The 20,456-nt window shown below is 45.6% G+C and overlaps 1 protein-coding gene across 1 annotated transcript in view; it reads left to right on the top strand.

Moving 5' to 3' along the window:
- The window catches only part of LOC311230049 (uncharacterized protein), a 140,428-nt gene that overhangs the window by 107,225 nt on the left and 12,747 nt on the right, over nt 1-20,456 (top strand). The window contains exons 7-9 of the mRNA XM_084316191.1: nt 11,686-11,805; nt 15,887-16,037; nt 19,037-19,192. Of these exons, the coding sequence (XP_084172317.1) occupies nt 11,686-11,805; nt 15,887-16,037; nt 19,037-19,192 (427 nt within the window). The remainder of the gene's footprint in view (nt 1-11,685; nt 11,806-15,886; nt 16,038-19,036; nt 19,193-20,456) is intronic.

Raw genomic sequence — 20,456 nt, 5'->3', positions numbered from 1 at the left:
TCAGTCAGACTGGAGGGTTCAGTCAGTCAGACTGGAGGGTTCAGTCAGTCAGTCAGAGACTGGAGGGTTCAGTCAGTCAGACTGGAGGGTTCAGTCAGTCAGTCAGACTGGAGGGTTCAGTCAGTCAGTCAGTCAGACTGGAGGGTTCAGTCAGTCAGTCAGTCAGACTGGAGGGTTCAGTCAGTCAGTCAGAGACTGGAGGGTTCAGTCAGTCAGACTGGATGGTTTAGTCAGTCAGACTGGAGGGTTTAGTCAGTCAGACTGGAGGGTTTAGTCAGTCAGTCTGGAGGGTTTAGTCAGTCAGACTGGAGGGTTTAGTCAGTCAGACTGGAGGGTTCAGTCAGTCAGACTGGGGGGTTCAGTCAGTCAGAGACTGGAGGGTTCAGTCAGTCAGACTGGAGGGTTCAGTCAGTCAGACTGGAGGGTTCAGTCAGTCAGACTGGAGGGTTCAGTCAGTCAGACTGGAGGGTTCAGTCAGTCAGTCAGACTGGAGGGTTCAGTCAGTCAGTCAGACTGGAGGGTTTAGTCAGTCAGACTGGAGGGTGGCCCTGCGCTGGGCTACAGTGAGAAGGGGGGTGGGATGGAGCGTGGTACAAACACAATACAAATGTAATATGAACAGCTGGTGCTTAGTCAATACAAACACATTGAATACCACTGTGGGTGCTTTGAGAAAGTTATATTATCCTTCCTATAATCTGCTTTAAATTTGTTGCAATCTTGAAATTAGAATCTAACAGATGTGGGGGGGGGGGGGGGGTTTAAGGGGAAGCAATCAAAATATGAGACTATAAAGTTCAGTAGTTGTTGATATCTATAAAAAATTAGCCCTAGGGATACCAAATGTGTTTACCAGTTGCTCAAAGGATGCAAAATGATTGTCTACATGGAGGTCCTGCTTAGATGAGTGGATCCCACTCTTAAGCCAAGAAGCCAAAGGCTCCGTCCAATATCGGACATGTGGTTTTTGACTATCGGAGCAGAATTGGAAAGGCCGCGGAGAGCAAATGATTTCCTAAATTGGTTCCAGATTCTTACAGATGAATTGGGTTAATGGTATAATAGGAGATGGGTTTTACCGATGTTGAGTTCAGAGCCGGTGAGGTGATTCTCCAAGATCAGCCATTAAACTCACTCCGATCCTGATGACACACACGCCCCGGTGTGTCTTGTCCTGGTCGGGAAGGACATTTAAGAGAATGGAGATGACACGGATTTCACCCCTACGTCTGGGGGGCGACAGTGGCTCGGGAGGTAGAGCAGTAGTCTGGTAATTCGGTTTGATTCCCGCTCCTTCCGGGCAGCGTGTCAAAGTGTCCTTTTGAGCGAGATACTTAACCCCTAACTGCTCCCGATGAGCAGGCTGGCACCTTGCCATGGTCGCCTCCGCCGTCGGTGTGTGAATGTGTGAGTGAGTGGGTAAAATGTGAGGAACAAATTGTAAAGCGCTTTGGATAAAAGCTGCTATATATAAATGCACCATTTACATTTTAATTGAACTGCCAGCGGGAAAAGGCCATCTGTACACAACATCGTTTTGTATGTTTATTTGTTTATTTTATGGATCCCCATTAGTCTACAACCATGGGTGAAGGACTATTCTTCCCGGGGTCCGAAATAGTTTTGTATGGATTAGTCCATATTAATCAATACGCCCATTTGCTCACTGTGTGAATTCTGTGAACAATGATCTGCTTGTGTTTCGGAGTCAGACACGGGCTCAGTTTGTCATTACGCGGACTTAGGACTCGGGTGCCGGGAGGGTAGACTCCACGCGGGATCATTAAAATGTTTGCGTTTTGGACGTACAGCCCCCCTCCAGTGCTCCAGGAGTCCAGTGCATATCTGAAAGGGGCTTATGGTATAGAAGAATGGCCGTGCCATACTGCTTCATACATTGTCCAATGTCCACACAGCAATACGCCTACAGAACACTTGGAAGTCCTCCAGTGAATCTTTTACAAGTACGATTTTAAAGGTGCTATAGAGAAAATGTTTATGTAAATGGTAAATGGCTGCTTTTTTATATATCGCTTTTATCCAACGCGCTTTACAATTTGTTACTCACATTTTACCCATTCACTCACACATCGACGGCGGAGGCGACCAAGCAAGGTGTCAACCTGCTCATCGGGAGCAGTTAGGGGTCAAGTGTCTTGCTCAAGGACACATCGACACGCTGCCTGGGGAGGAGTGGGAATCGAACCGGGAACCTCCGGATTGCCAGACGACTGCTCTACCTCCCGAGTCACTGTCGCCCCCATTTTATGTAGCGTAGCGGCGATTGTGTTCGTCACCAACCCCGGAGACGCTAGGATTCGCCTGTTCGAATCCAGCTCTCAGCTCCGGGGTTGTCACCAGCTTGGCTGGCCGTTCACACTAATACAATTGGCCGTATTAGAGGGTGGGAGAAGCTGGCGGGGTGGGTCCGGGTCGTTGTAAACAGCGACTCCTACAGTTCGGTCGGGGCGCCTGCTAAGCGCGGATAGGACCTGAGGGGGATAGTGTGATCCTCCCACACGCTACGCCCTCTCAATGAGAATCCGCGCTGCCAGGTGAAAAGAAGCGGTTGATTGGCTAGACGTGTGTCGGAGGAGCACGTGATAGCCTCCACTCTCCCAGACCGACTGTGGGGGGTAAGTGCGCAGCGACCAGGAAGGGGATTGGGAATTGGCATAACGACTAACATTGGGATGGGAGAAAATCGGAGGAAAAAGGAGGGGGGAAAAGATCAATAAAAAAAAGTATTGCTTTTCCCCCCCCTCAGAAATTCAATTAATTTTATTAACCAGGCAGGTAAATTAAGATCAAATTCTTATTTACAATGACGGCCTGGCGAGAGGACAGGAGGTCCCCTGGAAGGGTAACAGGGAACGTATGTTATTAAATCAAATAGAAGAGAGACGGACGATAACGTCACAGAGGTGAGGGGAATAATTTAAACACACGTCAAACAAACAACCAAATACAATTACAAGGTATGTAATGCAAAACAAATTATTTTCCTCATGAAAAGTGAGTAATAATAATTTATATGTAAATTGCCAGATTTATCTTTGGGCAAGCGCAACATTTATTTCAGAACAAACAACATTATGTTGAAACAAGTCTGCCTCATTTCCAGAAATTACTTGTTTTTGTGCAGTTTGTTAAAACTATATCGTTCTTTAATTTCTCCCAAGTACAGGTGGAATATGCGGTTTTGGGGAGAGGGGGTTCTTTACATTTACAAACGCCTGATTAGCAAAAGCATTTTTAAGCACTGTGTGAACCGAAGGTTACCAAGCCACCAGATCAAATTCCTTGTATGTGGCGATAAAGACTTTTCTGATTCTGATCCCCATCTCCCCCGAGGACGCTTAAATGGTGCATTTATATAGCAGCTTTTATCCAAAGCGCTTTACAATTTGTTCCTCACATTTGACTAGGGCTGACCCCTATTAGTCGATTAGTCGACTAATCGGTCGAAAGGAGCCATAGTCGACTGGCCAACTTCTTAGTCGAATATATATATATATATAAAAAAATATATATATTATTATTATTATTTAAAAAAATGTTATCATTCTTTCCAAAAGAAAAGAGGCCTAGAAGCGTGGCTACCGCTAATGGCACGCATACCAGAGGCTAACTGCCTAAGAAAACAGGCACAGAGGCACTGAAAGAGGATTTCACCATCTAATGAACACACTAGACTAGACAAATATCAAGATGTATCCATCAGTGGACCAATTGCATGCTTTTTGCAGAGGACAAGAAGCCTTCAGTCGACTCCTTCAGACATTAAGCACCCCCACAGCCCAAATGGAATGAAATTTAAAAATATATATATATATATATATATATTAAAAATATTATTATTATTATTCTTTTTTTTTTTGTCTACCAATAGTCGACTAATGGCAAATTTTGGCCAATCATAGTCGACCATCCAAATCCTTAGTCGGGGACAGCCCTACATTTTACCCATTCACTCACACATTCACACACCGACGGCAATGCAAGGTGCCAACCTGCTCATCAGGAGCAGTTAGGGGTTAAGTGTCTCGCTCAAGGACACTTTGACACACTGCACCGGGAGGCGTGTATGCTTTCTACAACGCAGTTGGGTTTCCGGGTTCCTCTGATTGGCCACTAAGCCCACGTGACCCTACGCTATTACGCCCCCCCTTATCGCCGCCAGTTATCGCTTACGCCCGCGCATGAGCCGCGACAAGCCCCTCAGCCAGCCAGCAATACTAAGCTCCAGTTAACCTAATTTATACCGTAACGAATCATTAAAAAAATATACCGTTAACTGGAATATGTTGTTTCTTTACACATATGTTGGATTATGTAATTGGTTTGTCATGACAAACCAATAAAAAATCGCGCGACTCGGGCTTCATCAGAAAGATCTCTGCGCCGAGAGGCATTCTATAACACTGGGAACGCGGTTAGTCCTTCTCAGCCAACCTCAGCGCGCGATTGGCTGAGGTTGAGTAAAATGCCATGGTAAGCCAATCAAAGGTAGAGGTGGGCGGGTTCATCCAGTGTCTGCACACAGCGCGACAACACAAGCCAGTCAACGTGAGACCGCGGTCCGTGTACGTTTTGATAGTTGTTTTGGTGGCCAAATAATCCAAAACGAATCCAACGAACAACACACGCGAGCATTCAATGTCAGACCGCGGGTCCATGAGCGTTTTTGTTCACTCTAGTCTTGTGTTAGTTGTGTGTTGCACTGCAGTAGTGGAGGCTCTACTCTGCTGACATAGTGCTGCACTTCCTGGTTTAATAGCACAGTCTTCATGTGCTCAGAGTCAGAGATATATATATCTGTGTATGTCATGCATGTCTTAAATGTCATGATTAGATTTGTACATAATCCAACATATGTGTAAAGAAACAACATATTCCAGTTAACGGTATATTTTTTTAATGATTCGTTACGGTATAAATTAGGTTAACTGGAGCTTAGTATTGCTGGCTGGCTGAGGGGCTTGTCGCGGCTCATGCGCGGGCGTAAGCGATAAGGGGGGCGTAATAGCGTAGGGTCACATGGGCTTAGTGGCCAATCAGAGGAACCCGGAAACCCAACTGCGTTGTAGAAAACATACACACCACCGGGAGGAGCGGCAATCTAATGACCTGTCTCTTAGTTTGTCCAGTTGTGAAAATGATAGAATTAGAATAAAATCTTTTTTTTTGTGATTCTATTCTAATCTAAAAAGATTGAGATTGAGATAATTTTCGCCATATGGAATATTAATGCAATGGAGAGACGGAGGTCGATGATTAGAAATGCGCGCGGTATGGATGGATGGCTTTGATGGGGATCTGTGTTGCATTAGTGATGGTGTGTGTGTGGGGGGGGGGGGGTGGGGCTCTGTGAATGGGAGCGGTGGGATGAGATTACTATCCGTGTGAGTGTGAACGCTGGCTGGCTGGCTGTCAATCACCTGGCTGTGACTCATCGCTCCCGCCCCCCCTGGAGACGCACGCAGGTCCTCCAACACAAATTTAATCTGCTCTGTTTGAATCCACATCCGGAGACACGTGTACCTACGCTCTATATCCCTCAGCACGCACACACACACACACACACACACACACACACACACACACAGAGATTGTACATGCTCTATTTGAATTTACTTCTGGAAACATACTCGCACACAAAGAGAGAGAGAGGGAGAGGGGGAGAGAGAGAGAGAGGGAGAGAGAGACTCATTAGCCTGGGTGTTAATGGAAGACCCACTCAGATGCTCTCATGCTCCATTTTAATCAGCCCCCATGCTGCAGCCTCTCCATCACGTCCTGCTCAGCTGTCCTCCTGGTGGCTCCAGTTAAGTCCTGTCTGTTGATGCTGAGTCATCGGCTCGGTCCTCCGGGAGACGCTTCACATGTCCCTCTGATAAACACACACGTTCAGGTTCAGGCCCACTGCGGGGAAGAAACAAGTGGGCGGAAGTACTGTAGGGCTGGGGGGCGAGATGGCCTAAAATTTTTATCTCCGATGGTGCTTTACAGGCCTGGAGACGTTATGGAAAATGGCACGTATACAAAACGTAGATAGATCTAGTGACCTTTGATGGAATAACACAACCCTAATTACAACAATTTACACAACAATTACGCAACAACGATCCCTTCCTGGCCGGACCCAGAGGGTCTACTGTTGTCAACAACATCCACTTTCCCCCAATTATATGAATTCTGAATATGTCGATGCTCTCCTGCCTCAAGAACAAGACCAGCTTCCTCGCCTGCGCTTTCCTTTCTCTGATAGCAACACACAGGCTGAGGCTACACACACACACACACACACACACACACACACACACACACACACACACACACACACACACACACACACACACACACACACAGGCTACACACACACACACACACAGGCTACACACTACACATACACAGGCTACACACACACCTGTTACACGCACCTGTTCACTTTGACTATGCTTGCACTTCATGGTACAGCAACATATCCAAACAAATGAAGACAAAGCTCCAGACCTCCCAAAACAAACTAGTGAGACTCCTGCACAACCTTCACTTTAGGACTCGCCTAACGCCAGCCCACTTTAACAGTCTGGGATGGCTCAGGGTTGAGGAAAGGGTACACCAGCTTAAAATGCTTCTGGTTTTTAAAGTACTGAAAGAAACGGTCCCCAAGTACCTAGTAAATTATTCTAATAAAGTTGGAGATGTCCACAAACACGCCACAAGAGGAAGCCCCACGGACCTGGTCCCGCCGAGAGTCAGGACATGCATGGAGAAAGATGATTTTTTTTTTACTCAGCTACTGTAATGTGGAATGCCCTGCCAACATTCATAAAACTCCTGAACTCCCCTCTCGGATTTAAATCCGCCCTAAAAACATGGCTCAGCAGCAACTCAAATTGGTTTTAATATGGTTTTTATCTCTTTTATCATGACTTAGTTTTTATCTAGTATTTTTATCATGAGTCGCTTTTAAGGGTTTGTGGATTTTTTATTTTCTTTTAACATTAGTTGACTGTATGAGTTTCAGGTTAGGTGTTATTGTACTTATTTTTAGGGTGTCCTGTCTTGTGTACATGTCCAAATTTTGTGTTTTTGTACCTTTTTACGTTCCATGTATAACAAGCCATGGCTTTATTGTGTTTTATCCATTTTTGACCAGCGTGATGACACTGTTACTGTTTTTTTCAAATATTTGTCCTACGATTGTCTCAAAATAAAGTATTCAATCAATCAATCAAACACACACAGGCTACACACATACACACACAGGCTACACACACACACACACACACACACACATAGGCTACACACACAGGCTACACACGCACACACAGGCTACACACACACACACAAGCTACACACACATGCTACACACACAGGCTACACATACACACACAGGCTACACACATACACACACAGGCTACACACATACACACACAGGCTACACACACACACAGACTACACACATACACACAGGCTACACACACACACACACACACACACACACAGGCTACACACACACAGGCTACACACGCACACACAGGCTACACACATAGGCTACACACACACACACACACAAGCTACACACACAGGCTACACACACAGGTTACACACACAGGCTACACACACAGGCTACACACACACACACAGGCTACACACACAAGCTACACACACACAGGCTACACACATACACATATACACACAGGCTACACACACAGGCTACACACATACACATATAGACACACACACAGGCTACACACACAGGCTACACACACAAGCTACATACACATATAATAATAATGATAATAATGACTTGGATTTATATAGCGCTCTTCATGGCACCCAGAGCGCTTCACAGAGTCCATTATTCGTTCATACAGTCATACCGGTGGTGGTAAGCTACAATTGCAGCCAGAGCTGCCCTGAGGCAGACTCACGGAAGCGTGGCGAATAATCAACGCCTACGGCCCCTCCGACCACCACCAACAACATTCATTCACATGCATACACATTCATACGAGGCAAGTAGGTTAAGTGTCTTGCCCAAGGACACAACGGCAGTGGGATGGACATGGGCTTGAGCGGGATTCGAACCACCAACCCTTCGATCATTGGACGACCCGCTCTACCCCTGAGCCACGCCGCCCCACAATATACACAATATACACACACACAGACACAGGCTACACACACACATACACATACACACACAGGCTACACACACATACAGGCTACACACACAGGCTACACACACAAGCTACACACACACAGGCTACACACACAGGCTACACACACAAGCTACACACACACACAGGCTACACACACACAGGCTACACACCCACACACACACACACAAGCTGCAAGCAACATTGAAAGGATTCTCCCGTCTGCCTTGATTCTCTGGTTCCATGAAAGCAACGACTGTTTCTGATTCAGGCAAGACGTCTCGACAGCCTTCAGGTCGCTGCTCGCTCTCTCTCTCTCGTTAAAAGTGATGCTGACTCGCCCGCAGCTGCAGTCTCTCTCTTCCTCGCAGAGCCAACTCTGTCGAACGTGATCCAGCCGCATCAGATCACACTTCTAAATGAATGGATGTATCATTCTGTTTAACCTTCTGTAGTGTCGCAGTGAAAGGGTTAACCTGCTGTAGTGTGGTAGTGAAAGGGTTAAGGCCCTCCCATAGTCGAGCGGACTCAAAGTGGACTCCAAGTGCGAAGCTCCAATTTTCGAACGTCCGCTCACTTGGTGTCACACAAAACGCTGCTCGGCGTTGACATCGACCTGCATTTAATGTGACACCGATCTGCATTTTACTCTGAACACTCGCTCCGTGCCAAGTGAGACTAGGAGTAGGGCAGGATCATGATTAAATGGGTAGGATTGGTCCGGTAAAACGTTGGCATGAGAATATCAATAAAAAAAATATTATCTTTGACTGTGAATAACACTATGCTCAAATTGACCAGACCTGAAAAATCTAAGCAAATTAATAGATGGAAGATGATTAAACAGAAGGTTTTGTAGATACAGTACTGAATTCTGCCATCCGGACACATGCAATTTGAAATATGATTATAGAATATAGAATATCGGGCATAAAATGGTTATGCGATTAAAATGCGATTAATTCGATTAATTAATTACAAATCCTGTAATTAATTTGATAATTTTTTTTATTCGCCTGACAGCACTAGAAATAACACAATACTAGGGGTGTAACGGTACACAAAAAAACACGGTTCGGTATGTACCTCAGTTTTGAAGTCACGGTTTGGTACGGATGGGGTTGGTCTTCTAGCTCTGGCTTGTCTTGAGTTTTGCCAAAAAAGATTCTGTGCGTTCCGTTAGTGGTTAAAATAATGTTGTGTTTCGTTCGGTACACGGCGCATACTGAACCGAAGGTCTCGTACCGAAGCGGTTATACACAGGTGCGGTATAAACAAGGTACCCTAACTGGCATGATGTACGTCATACGTTGTTAGTCCGTGCAGGTTAGGCTGAGTTCCTTTGCACGTCACGTGCAGTAGGGCTGCACAATTAATCTGAAAAAATCTGATCTCGATTCATAAATTATGATGATTTTCTTTCTTTATTTTGTACAAAAAAATTATAATCTTTTTTATTCTTTACTTTACTTTCTTTTAAATGATGACGAAAAATAAGAACCGTGTGAGAGAATCGTCATCTCAATTCTTAGAAAAACCATGATTCACATTTTAGCAAGAATCGTGCAGCCCCCTAACGTGCAGCGTTTCATATTTGCCTGCCGAGCGAACTCCTCGTCCTCATGCTCTCTCGACACGGCTCATCCCAAGGACCCTCTCAGAGCGTCCCAGTAGGTCTCTCTCTCTCGCCTGCCCCGAGGGACCGTTGCCGCGGCAACCAGCGCCCTTTCAAAACAGGCCCAAGGCTGTCTCTCCTCATACTCTACTCTTCAGTTCTCATAACAGACAGACACACGCTCTCTCACACACACACATACACACACATACACACACACAGAGACACACACACGGCCCCAAATGAACTTTTTGACTCACCGGCTAGTGGCGGGTAGATGGGAAAGATCTACCCGCCAAGCATATTTCTTACCGGCCAAAAAAAATACGCATTTTTGTGTCGCATATATATATATAATGTAAAGACTAACTCAAAAGATAATGAGACACATATACTGTACATATGACACATATATCTATGTGTACATGTAAGTAAGTAAGTAACGACTTAATATAACGTTTAGAAACAGCAGCAGTCTTTCAAGTGTATTTAAAGGTATGTGCTTGTTTGTCAGGTCTATGTACAGAGATCAGTACAGTACAGTTGCACATTGCTGTACTCCACCCAGTAGTTTTCCGTTATTTGTCATGTTTTCAAACTCTCTTTGGGTGTTTGCAATTCATAGGAAGTATATGTCTCTGATATCTTGGTACAGTGGGCAGGTTGTTAGAAAGTGCAGCTCAGTTTCCACCTCTGCTCTGACATGGCTGTTAGCCTAGCGGCCACAGAGGGTCTTGAGACGAGAGGCTCCGATTGAATCCGGGACACAGACATGATGCAGCCAATGTGACACTGGCTCTATTCATGGTCACAAATGGATTCCAGCTTCATTGATTTACTACCGATGACAAACGTGTTGTTTCTGTTTTTCTTTTTGACATACTTGCGGCACACAGAACAACTCATCACTACAGCCCAGCATCATACTGTAGCCAGTGTCTTGAAACACCACTATCTCCAAACTTCCACTCCTCTCCAAACTTTCTTTTGTTAGGTGGTCCCGCTCTCGCTGCCACGGTGGGTTTTCTTTTTAGCGGTCGGCTTACTCCTTCCATAGTTCCACATATTTGTAACCCATTTAACGTTGTTAAGCTAACGTTAGCTAATCGTTATAGCTGGCGGACATAACGTTAGCCCCCTACCGTGCAAGCAGGCGCCACGGGTAGTCAGGACAGAAGAGTAGCGGATGTGACGTCGGTAAACAAGCCACAAATTAGGCCTGTCGTAAGACCAAAACACACCGCCGTTTTAATTATTTTACATGACTATTTTGTTGCCGGCCACATGGCGACAGACCTCTGTGTCCTCGCCAAACCTAGAATCTAATTTTCGGGCCCTGCACAGTGCACACACACGCACGCACGCACACACACACACACACACACACACACACACACACACACACACACACACACACACACACAGACTCACGCACACAATGGGGCTGACAGTGGCTCGGGAGGTAGAGCAGTCGAAGTGTCCTTGAGCTTATAGTAACTGCTCCTGATGAGCAGGTTGGCACCATGCATGGTGTGTGAATGGGTGAGTGAATGGGTATTAATGTGTATTAATGTGACGGAGAAAATTGTAAAGCACTTTGGATAAAAGCTGCTACATAAATGCACCTTTTACTTTGCAGAACTCAAAAGACACCACCAGGCACAAAGTGGGCTGTGACCTCGCCTGCAGGAAAAGGCACTAATGTATCATCTCTTTCTCTCCTCCCTCTCCTTCTCTCTTCTCTCTTCTCTCTTCCCTCTCCTTCTCTCTTCTCTCCTCCCTCTCTCTTCTCTCTCCCTCTCTTCTCTCCCCCCTCTCTTCTCTCTTCTCCTCTCTCCTCTCTCTCTTCTCTCCTCTCACTTTTCTCTCCTCTTCTCTCTCTTCTCTCCTCTCTCTCAGGGCGCGTCGGCCCTGTTCGACATGATAGAGTACTATGAGTCGGCCACGCACCTCAACATCTCCTTCAACAAGCACATCGGCACCCGAGGATGGCAGGCCGCCGCTCACATGATGAGAAAGGTGAGAGGTCAAACCCCCCCCACCCCCAGACAAAGGCCGAAGGTCGTGGGTAGAGGGGGGGAATGGGATAACTGGGAGTGATTGACCCTAGATCACATGCCAATCTACTCAGTTCAACCCTCATCTCTCTCTATCCTCACAGTAACTACAGCAACTGATTCAGATTCAGATAGTTTTGTTTGCCATAATGCAACAAGTACAATGGGAGTCTTGCTCCACAGCATAAAGGGATAAAAAAGCAACAATTTACAGAATAAAAAATCTGGTATTTATATACAATAAACTGTGTAAAATGTGCAATAACATAAGTACACAAATCGACAAGTTAAAAATAATTGCACGTTATATTGATGTGCGAGGGTGCAGTCAAGTGGCTGAGCGTTGTAGCAGCATTTGAGTCCAGCGGTTGATGACATTGACATTGAACGTGCACTTTTTTCTTTTTCAATTATCTTTGTATTGATTATTTCTACAATAATACAAGTAATACAAATGGAATCAAATTTTTAATAAATACATAAAATAAAATAAAATAACTATGGTCACTCACATTACATTTCAGTATAAGCAATCAAGGCACAACACACTGAGGTTGGTGGACAGTCGGAGGTCCATGAGGGGTTCCCAAGTCTTGAGAAAGACGTCCTCCTTGTTCTTCATAGTATATATATGTAGCTGTTCCAGTTGCAAAGTGTCCTGGAGGATCTTGTTAAAGGGCTCAAGTGTTGGAGATCCTCGTTTGTTCCAGTCGAGCAGGATAAATCTTTTTTAGCTATATATGATATTATCCCAATGCTCTTCACAGATATGGGATCTAATGTCTCGTCTAATTCAGTACCAAAGAGATACCGTATAGGTGTAATGTCCAACGAGATTTCCAAGACTTTAGCAGTCGAGTCATGAAAAAAACGCTTTAGTTTGCTGCATTCCCGAGACGTTCTGCACTTCTTGATAATGATAATTTTGCTGGGGATCACGATCGTGTTACCGGTGTGGAGGACGAATGTAGCTTAAATGACTTTAATTTAGCTTAGAATTCAGCTGAGAAATCCCCATGTTGTCCGAGTTCTTCGCATTCTGTGTCGCCACATGCTGCACGTCTTAAACTGCGATAATTAAGTTAATCAGTCAAAAGTCAGAGCAAGATCAGTGGGTCTTGAGCTTCCAAGTCCATTTAGTCATCACACGTTATTAATGGTAAATGGTAAAAGGTGCATTTATATAGTAGCTTTTATCCAAAGCGCTTTACAATTTCTTCCTCACATTCTACCCAGATTCACTCACACATTCACACACCGACAGAGGAGGGCAACCGTGCAAGGTGCCAACCTGCTCAACGGGGACAATTAGGGGTTAAGTGTCTTGCTCAAGGACACTTCGACGCGCTGAGCGGGAATTGAAGCGGGAACCTCTGGATTACCAGACGACTGCTCCATCTCCTGAGCCACTGTCGCCCCGGTATTATTATCACCTGGCTTTAGGCATTTAGTGGTTTTGTATCAAACCCGCCCCCGCCTCCGTGCGCTGGCGTGCAAAGGGAAAGCACTGGCATTAAGTAATAAAGTCTACTAAAGACCTTAATGTCTGCTTCCTCCCCAAGGGGAACACAGGGCAGCTCCCAGGTCTCCGTCTGAGCTCTCTGCCAGCCCTGTGTGTCTCTCAGTCAGCCCTGTGTGTCTCTCAGTCAGCCCCGTGTGTCTCTCCTCGCTTGTTATCACCAGGTCACGCTCTCGTAATTCAGCATGCACTTAGAAGTGAACGGTCTCTGCCTGGTCTGAATGTATAATGGGCAGCCAGGCACACGCATACAACCACCATCTTTTAGACATTCAGTCCCACCTGTGACTGTGTGATGTATAGCTACAGCCAGGCGCGCCACATACAAACACCATCTTTTAGGCATTCAGTCTCACCTGTGACTGTGTGATGTATAGCTACAGCCAGGCGCACGCATACAAACACCATCTTTTAGGCATTCAGTCTCACCTGTGACTGTGTGATGTATAGCTACAGCCAGGCGCACGCATACAAACACCATCTTTTAGGCATTCAGTCCCACCTGTGACTGTGTGATGTATAGCTACAGCCAGGCGCACCACATACAAACACCATCTTTTAGGCATTCAGTCCCACCTGTGACTGTGTGATGTATAGCTACAGCCAGGCGCACCACATACAAACACCATCTTTTAGACATTCAGTCTCACCTGTGTGACTGTGTGATGTATAGCTACAGCCAGGCGCACCACATACAAACACCATCTTTTAGGCATTCAGTCCCACCTGCGACTGTGTGATGTATAGCTACAGCCAGGCGCACCGCATACAAACACCATCTTTTAGACATTCAGTCCCGCCTGTGACTGTGTGATGTATAGCTACAGCCAGGCGCACCGCATACAAACACCATCTTTTAGACATTCAGTCCCGCCTGCTACTGTGTGATGTATAGCTACAGCCAGGCGCACCACATACAAACACCATCTTTTAGACATTCAGTCCCGCCTGTGACTGTGTGATGTATAGCTACAGCCAGGCGCACCACATACAAACACCATCTTTTAGACATTCAGTCCCGCCTGTGACTGTGTGATGTATAGCTACAGCCAGGCACACACACATACAAACACCATCTTTTAGACATTCAGTCCCACCTGTGTGACTGTGTGATGTATAGCTACACTTTCTCTCTCGCCCCAAAAGACATTTCCCCTGGTTACGCACGTCGTCTACGCCTTGTCGTCTTGTACCGTGTGTCTCAGAATTACTGCCTGGGAGACGCAGCGTACTACATGCTCTGGCGTGCGTGAAGCTGTCTGAGGCGCGTCTCACCTCAGTAAAGCACAACAATAGATTTCTTCCTTTGGCAACTGTCTTTTGTCTAGAACGGATCGTTAGGCGAGGCCTTGGCTGGGCAGGTGTGAAGGTGATTACTTAACGAAGGTGTATGTGTTGTTGTCGTCTCCGGTAGGCCTTTTTAAAGCCTTATGGCTACAACATAACCTTGTTAGTCACAGAGGATGAGTCAGCAGCTGAGAACACAAAGCTGTCGAGACGACAGACGAGGGGCGGAACACACTGAACTCTGTTGCTTAGGGGACGACGGGAAGAGTCATGATGATAATATCACTATACAACAGAGTCATGATAATACTCATCACTATACAACAGAGTCATGATAATACTCATCACTATACAACAGAGTCATGATAATACTCATCACTATACAACAGAGTCATGATAATACTCATCACTATACAACAGAGTCATGATAATACTCATCACTATACAACAGAGTCATGATAATACTCATCACTATACAACAGTGTCATGATAATACTCATCACTATACAACAGTCATGATAATACTCATCACTATACAACAGTGTCATGATAATACTCATCACTATACAACAGAGTCATGATAATACTCAGAGAGAGAGCGATAGAGAGATAGAGAGACACAGACCCTGTGCAGACGTCTCTTCAAAGGGCATCATGTGAACGAGGAAACATCAGATGTAGAAGAGAGATGGCTGTGTGTCCAGTCTGCTCGTGTACGTTATTATAACTACAGTACAATGTGTACCAGTGTTCTCACGATAACACGATTTTGACTTCGATACCGATACCAGACTAAGTGTCACGACGATACCTGCTTCCAAAACGATACCACGGCAAAAAAACAAAAATATCAGGAAAAGGAATGGAATATAATATTGGATGATGGGAACGTGGAGGATTGTTTAGAAACCATGCCGACACTCTTGACACGGTCACTACGCAAAGCGTGCCGCGTGATTGTCTGCATTTCTGATACATAGAAAGATGGCCTTATTGATTAACCTCTTTCTCCGATCGTTTTAGTCCATTGGCCCCAAAACGAATGGTTAGAGTCTCTACTGTTGAGTTAAAGTACTGGACTCCATATCGGCCATAACTTTAGGATTCAGAATTGCTATCGGCGGTGCATATTTATGTGTGTGTGTTACATTTACATTTTGAGAAGCTTAATATTGTTATTTCACGCCATTAGGATTGAATACATTATTCACGTTATGTACCCTGTGTGTACCCTCAGACGAGCTCCCTGCAGTACCTGGATGCCCGTAACACCCCCCTGCTGGACCACTCGGCCCCCTTCGTGGCGCGGGCCCTCAGGATCAGCGGCAGCCTGGCGGTCCTCCACCTGGAGAACGCTGGCCTGTCCGGGAGACCCCTCATGTTACTGGGTAAGACAGAGAGACCTCATGTTGATTGATTGAAAACTTTATTAACAGATTGCACAATGGGTACAATACAACACTACTATCACCGACATCTAAGAAGGGAGATCCCCCCTTGAATGGCCCTTCTAAGGTTTATCTCCTCCACACTGCCTGTGGTGCATTTTTCCCTATTGTTAGGTTTTAGTGAGTTTTTCCTTACCTTCGCGTGGGGTATGTCTGGGAGTGTTTGCATTCATTCATTTATTTTGCATTTATTTATGGTGTTCTTGTTTTATTCTTGACTTATTGTTATGTTTCTTCTTGACTTGTTTAAAGAAGACGTGTCCGGCCCATTAACGTGTGTTGTCTGGCTCTACAAATAAATTGTATTTGATTTGATTTGAATACAGTACGGCTCAATACACACAATTGTTAACACATTGACCGCCAGCAGCAGGGGTCTTTATTCAATGGATATAGTTTTAGACTGTGACATTTGCAAGTGCTTAAAATATATCTTATATTATATCTATGGGTCTAATAACGCAGTCGAGTCTCAGTGAGTTGCTTCTAGTCAACATGCCCGAGACAGATTGTTTTTTCATCTGTACATTTCCGTTTTATACTGTTTTGAATAGTATGGTTTGGGTGTTTTTCAGTAATTCCAGGCAAAAGGCGAGAAAAAGGCGTTTTACTGTAATCCAGTCATCACATTGTAATTTCCCGGCTGATTATCTAATCATCCTGAAATCAACGCTAGATTATCATTAGTATGTCTCCTCGTCCATACATGAAATTACCCTCGTAGCGGGGCGCTCGCCCCCCCCCCCCCCCTTCTCCTACCCAACGGTAAACAGCCATACGCGGTCCACACAGATAGCTGTGATCGGGGTAGAAATAAATGTCAGATCAACGATCAAATTTATATATAATATTCTTCTTTTTTTTTCAAACTTTAATTTATAGCATTTTCAGCTTTTTCTGGCCACGCAGGACCGATAGAGGGAGAGAGGGAGAACGGGAGGAGAGGTAGGGAAGACATGCGGCAAATGGTCGCCGGGACTGGGAAACAAACCCGGGACGACCGCTTCGCGACTCAGCGTGCTTATGTGGTGTGCTACTGGAGCGCCCCGATATATAATATTCTTACCTTGTATCTGATGTAATGCAAAAGAGATCATCCAAATATCTGATCGCAATTCCAAATAATGCTCGTGGAGGTCCGCACCACACTACCGACCATTTCACAATGACGGGCGGGCGGAGTTACTGTTCGATGCCATCATTGTATAGAACTGGCTTGCCTGAGTATTTAAACCCCGCCCGCCCGGCTCAGATCGCCTCCTAAAACACACAAGCCCATGTTCAATGAGATGCAATAGCTCCGCCTGGCAGTAGAGGGCGGTGTTGACCGTCTGCCAGCTCAGACAGGCTCTGAAGAGGATACCAGAGGCTGCAGCTATGAATTATGAATAGATATAGCGAATAAACAAAATAACGATCCCAAAAAACCAAACTCGTTTCTGGCGCTCAACGCATGGCGGCCAATAACGAGTTAACTCGTTTATGGCGCAGAATGTGTTAAGGGGATGCAGACCAGAGAAAGACTTTCGTCTTGTTTACATCAGGGTCCCCCATTTTCAATTCATCATGACATACATGTCATGATATATCATGACATTTATGACATATACCGTACTGTTACATCCAGACATTTATGACATACAAGATATACAAATATACAGTACTGTTTAAGAGACTGATATCCTAAAAGAAAATATATACGTTAGAGGGGGAAGAAACTGTACGTTGGGTGGGTGGGTGGGGGGTAGGGGGTTTGGACATTTACCGGGGCCAGTTTTGAATTGCAGCCTCACGTAGAAAGCAGCGTTGCAGGTGAAATTATACATATCTAGACCGAGATGATGTCCGTGATTGGAGGATCAGGAAAGGAGGGCTCGGGGGCTTGTGATAGGTCGATTGAATTGAAACCCGTTTCTGACGGCTGGAGTAGAGTGAGGTACTGAGTGACAGCCTGCTGCTCTGAGTCGAACCCTGCTTTCTAGGAACGGTCTCATGACCTCACCAGACACTCCGCTCACTACAGTGTCTGAGGCACGCCCGGTTCCTGGTATGACCTCACCAGACACTCCGCCCCGGTTCCTGGTATGACCGCACGTCTTCGGCTGTTTGTGAGGAACAGGCCTGCTGTGCATCTGTCCGCCTGGCGTCACATTAAGCTTTCTGGCTCTGTAATTTGTAACGCGCTGTTGGTTTTTAAAAGGATGTTGTAATTTGGATTGAATGTTTCATCGTGGATAATCATTAGTTAGTGGTGGTCTTGCGACATCATGAGAAGTATAGTCCTTTTCTAATTTCTCTTGCCTTGCTCCTTCTCTCCTTCCTTCTGTCCCTCCCTCACAACCTCCCCCCATACCCACCCCACCCCTGTCCTCTTCTTCCTCCATCCTCTTCTCCTGCACCATTACATATTATACGGACGGAAAACAAGGACAGTTTCAAAAAGCAACTCAAAGGAGCCATAATCCGGAAGGAAATTAATATATGTCATGCATGAGTGTAGCTGCAGCCATGTTATCCAAAACTTCTTCTGATTACTTTGTGTGTTTTTCTTTTTCTTTTTAAAGGTATGGTGAAATTGATGTTTTATTTTTTTTTATATTTTTTACTTGATGTTTTAGTAACATTGATGAGCATTCTAAAAGCAATTCTTAAAAAGATTCAATTTTAAAAACAATCTTGAATTGTATTTAACACTGTATTTTGTTTTGTTTTGTTTTTTTTGTTTTCTGTTTCTTTGCTTGCATGTAATTTTAGCCATCTTAATTGTTAGTTTCATTGTGTATTGTATGTGGAGTACTGACTTTTAATAATTCTGTTTTGCAATAATTGTTTTTGTATGTTTTTTTTGTGTGGACCCCAGGAAGACTAGCTGGTTGCCATGGCACCAGCTAATGGGGATCCGTAATAAAATAAAATCAAAACCTCCTTCTTCTCTCCAGCCACCGCCCTGAAGATGAACATGAACCTGCGTGAGTTGTACCTGGCGGACAACAAGCTGAACGGCCTGCAGGACTCAGCCCAGCTGGGCAACCTGCTCAAGTTCAACTACAACATCCAGATCCTCGACCTGCGCAACAACCACATCCTGGACTCTGGTACGTTGTTGCTGCTGCGTCTGATGATTTAGCTTCATTAAATCCCCAGTGAGTGAGCAGACGGACCGCCAAATTATCATCATCATCATCATCATCTTCGTTTTTTATGTCCCTATTTTCCCACTACAGTGAGGTTGGACGGGCGATGACTCCACGCCACTGGAGTCATCATTTTTGGTTTGTAGCTATAGTTTTAGACCTCGGATGCCCTTCCTTACAGGTAACCCCATTGTCGGTGAGGACCTAGCCTTTGCGTATTCCTACACACACAAGGCAGTGCGGTTTTCTTTCAGGGTTTTCTCCCTCAGCCTTTGCGTATCCCTACGCACACACACAAGGCAGTGTGGCACCCTGTATCCCTAGGTAGGGAGGCTAGAGAGGGCACTAACACTTGCCCAAGGTGGACCCTCGGACTAGTGGAGGGAAGGAGTTGTCTTACTTCTCCATTCTAGTTCGGCTTCCGCTAGAACTATAGCCACTGCCCACCAAAGCACAAGCTTTTCGTAAAGACTGCTTTGCTAAAGTACCACAGGTTGCACTGGTTCCATCTCTGAGCTGAACTAACGGCTACATGGATGTGATTAGATGCCCTGAACACACTGACCACTGAGAGCTGCTGCTCTTTGACACCTGAGCAGATGGATTGCTAATTAATTGTCTTTTCTCCCTCTCTCCCTCCTTAATTCTCTCTATCTCCCTCCTTCATTCTCTCTCTCTCTCTCCCTCCTCCATTCTCTCCCTCTCTCCCTCCTTCATTCTCTCTCCCTCCTTCATTCTCTCTCCTTCATTCTCTCTCTCTCCCTCCTTCATTCTCTCTCTCCCTCCTTCATTCTCTCTCCCTCTCTCTCCCCCATCTCTCTCCCCCCCCATCTCTCTCCCCCCCCTCTCTCTCCCTCTCTTCTCTCTCTCTCTCACCCTCTCTCCGTCTCTCTCTCTGTCTCTCTCCCTCTCTGTCTCTATCTCTCTCTGTCTCTCTATCTCTCCCTCCCTCTCTCTCTCTCTCTCTGTCTCTTTCCTCTCTCCCTCCCCCCCTCTCTCCCTCTCCCACCCCTCTCTCTCTCTCCCTCCCCCCCTCTCTCCCTCTCTCCCCCCCCCCTCTCTCTCTCTCTCTCTCTCTCTCTCTCTCTCTCTCTCTCTCTCTCTCTCTCTCTCTCTCTCTCTCTCTCTCTCTCTCTCTCTCTCTCTCTCTCTCTCTCTGTCTCTCTCTCTCTCTCTCTCTCTCTCTCTCTCTCTCTGTCTCTGTCTCTGTCTCTGTCTCTCTCTC

This window comes from Notolepis coatsorum, assembly GCF_963971535.1.
Source record: "Notolepis coatsorum genome assembly, chromosome: 1".
Taxonomy (NCBI): Eukaryota; Metazoa; Chordata; class Actinopteri; order Aulopiformes; family Paralepididae; genus Notolepis; species Notolepis coatsorum.
The sequence above is the reverse complement of the archived record's forward strand: the minus strand, read 5'-3'. Positions and strand labels throughout refer to the sequence as shown.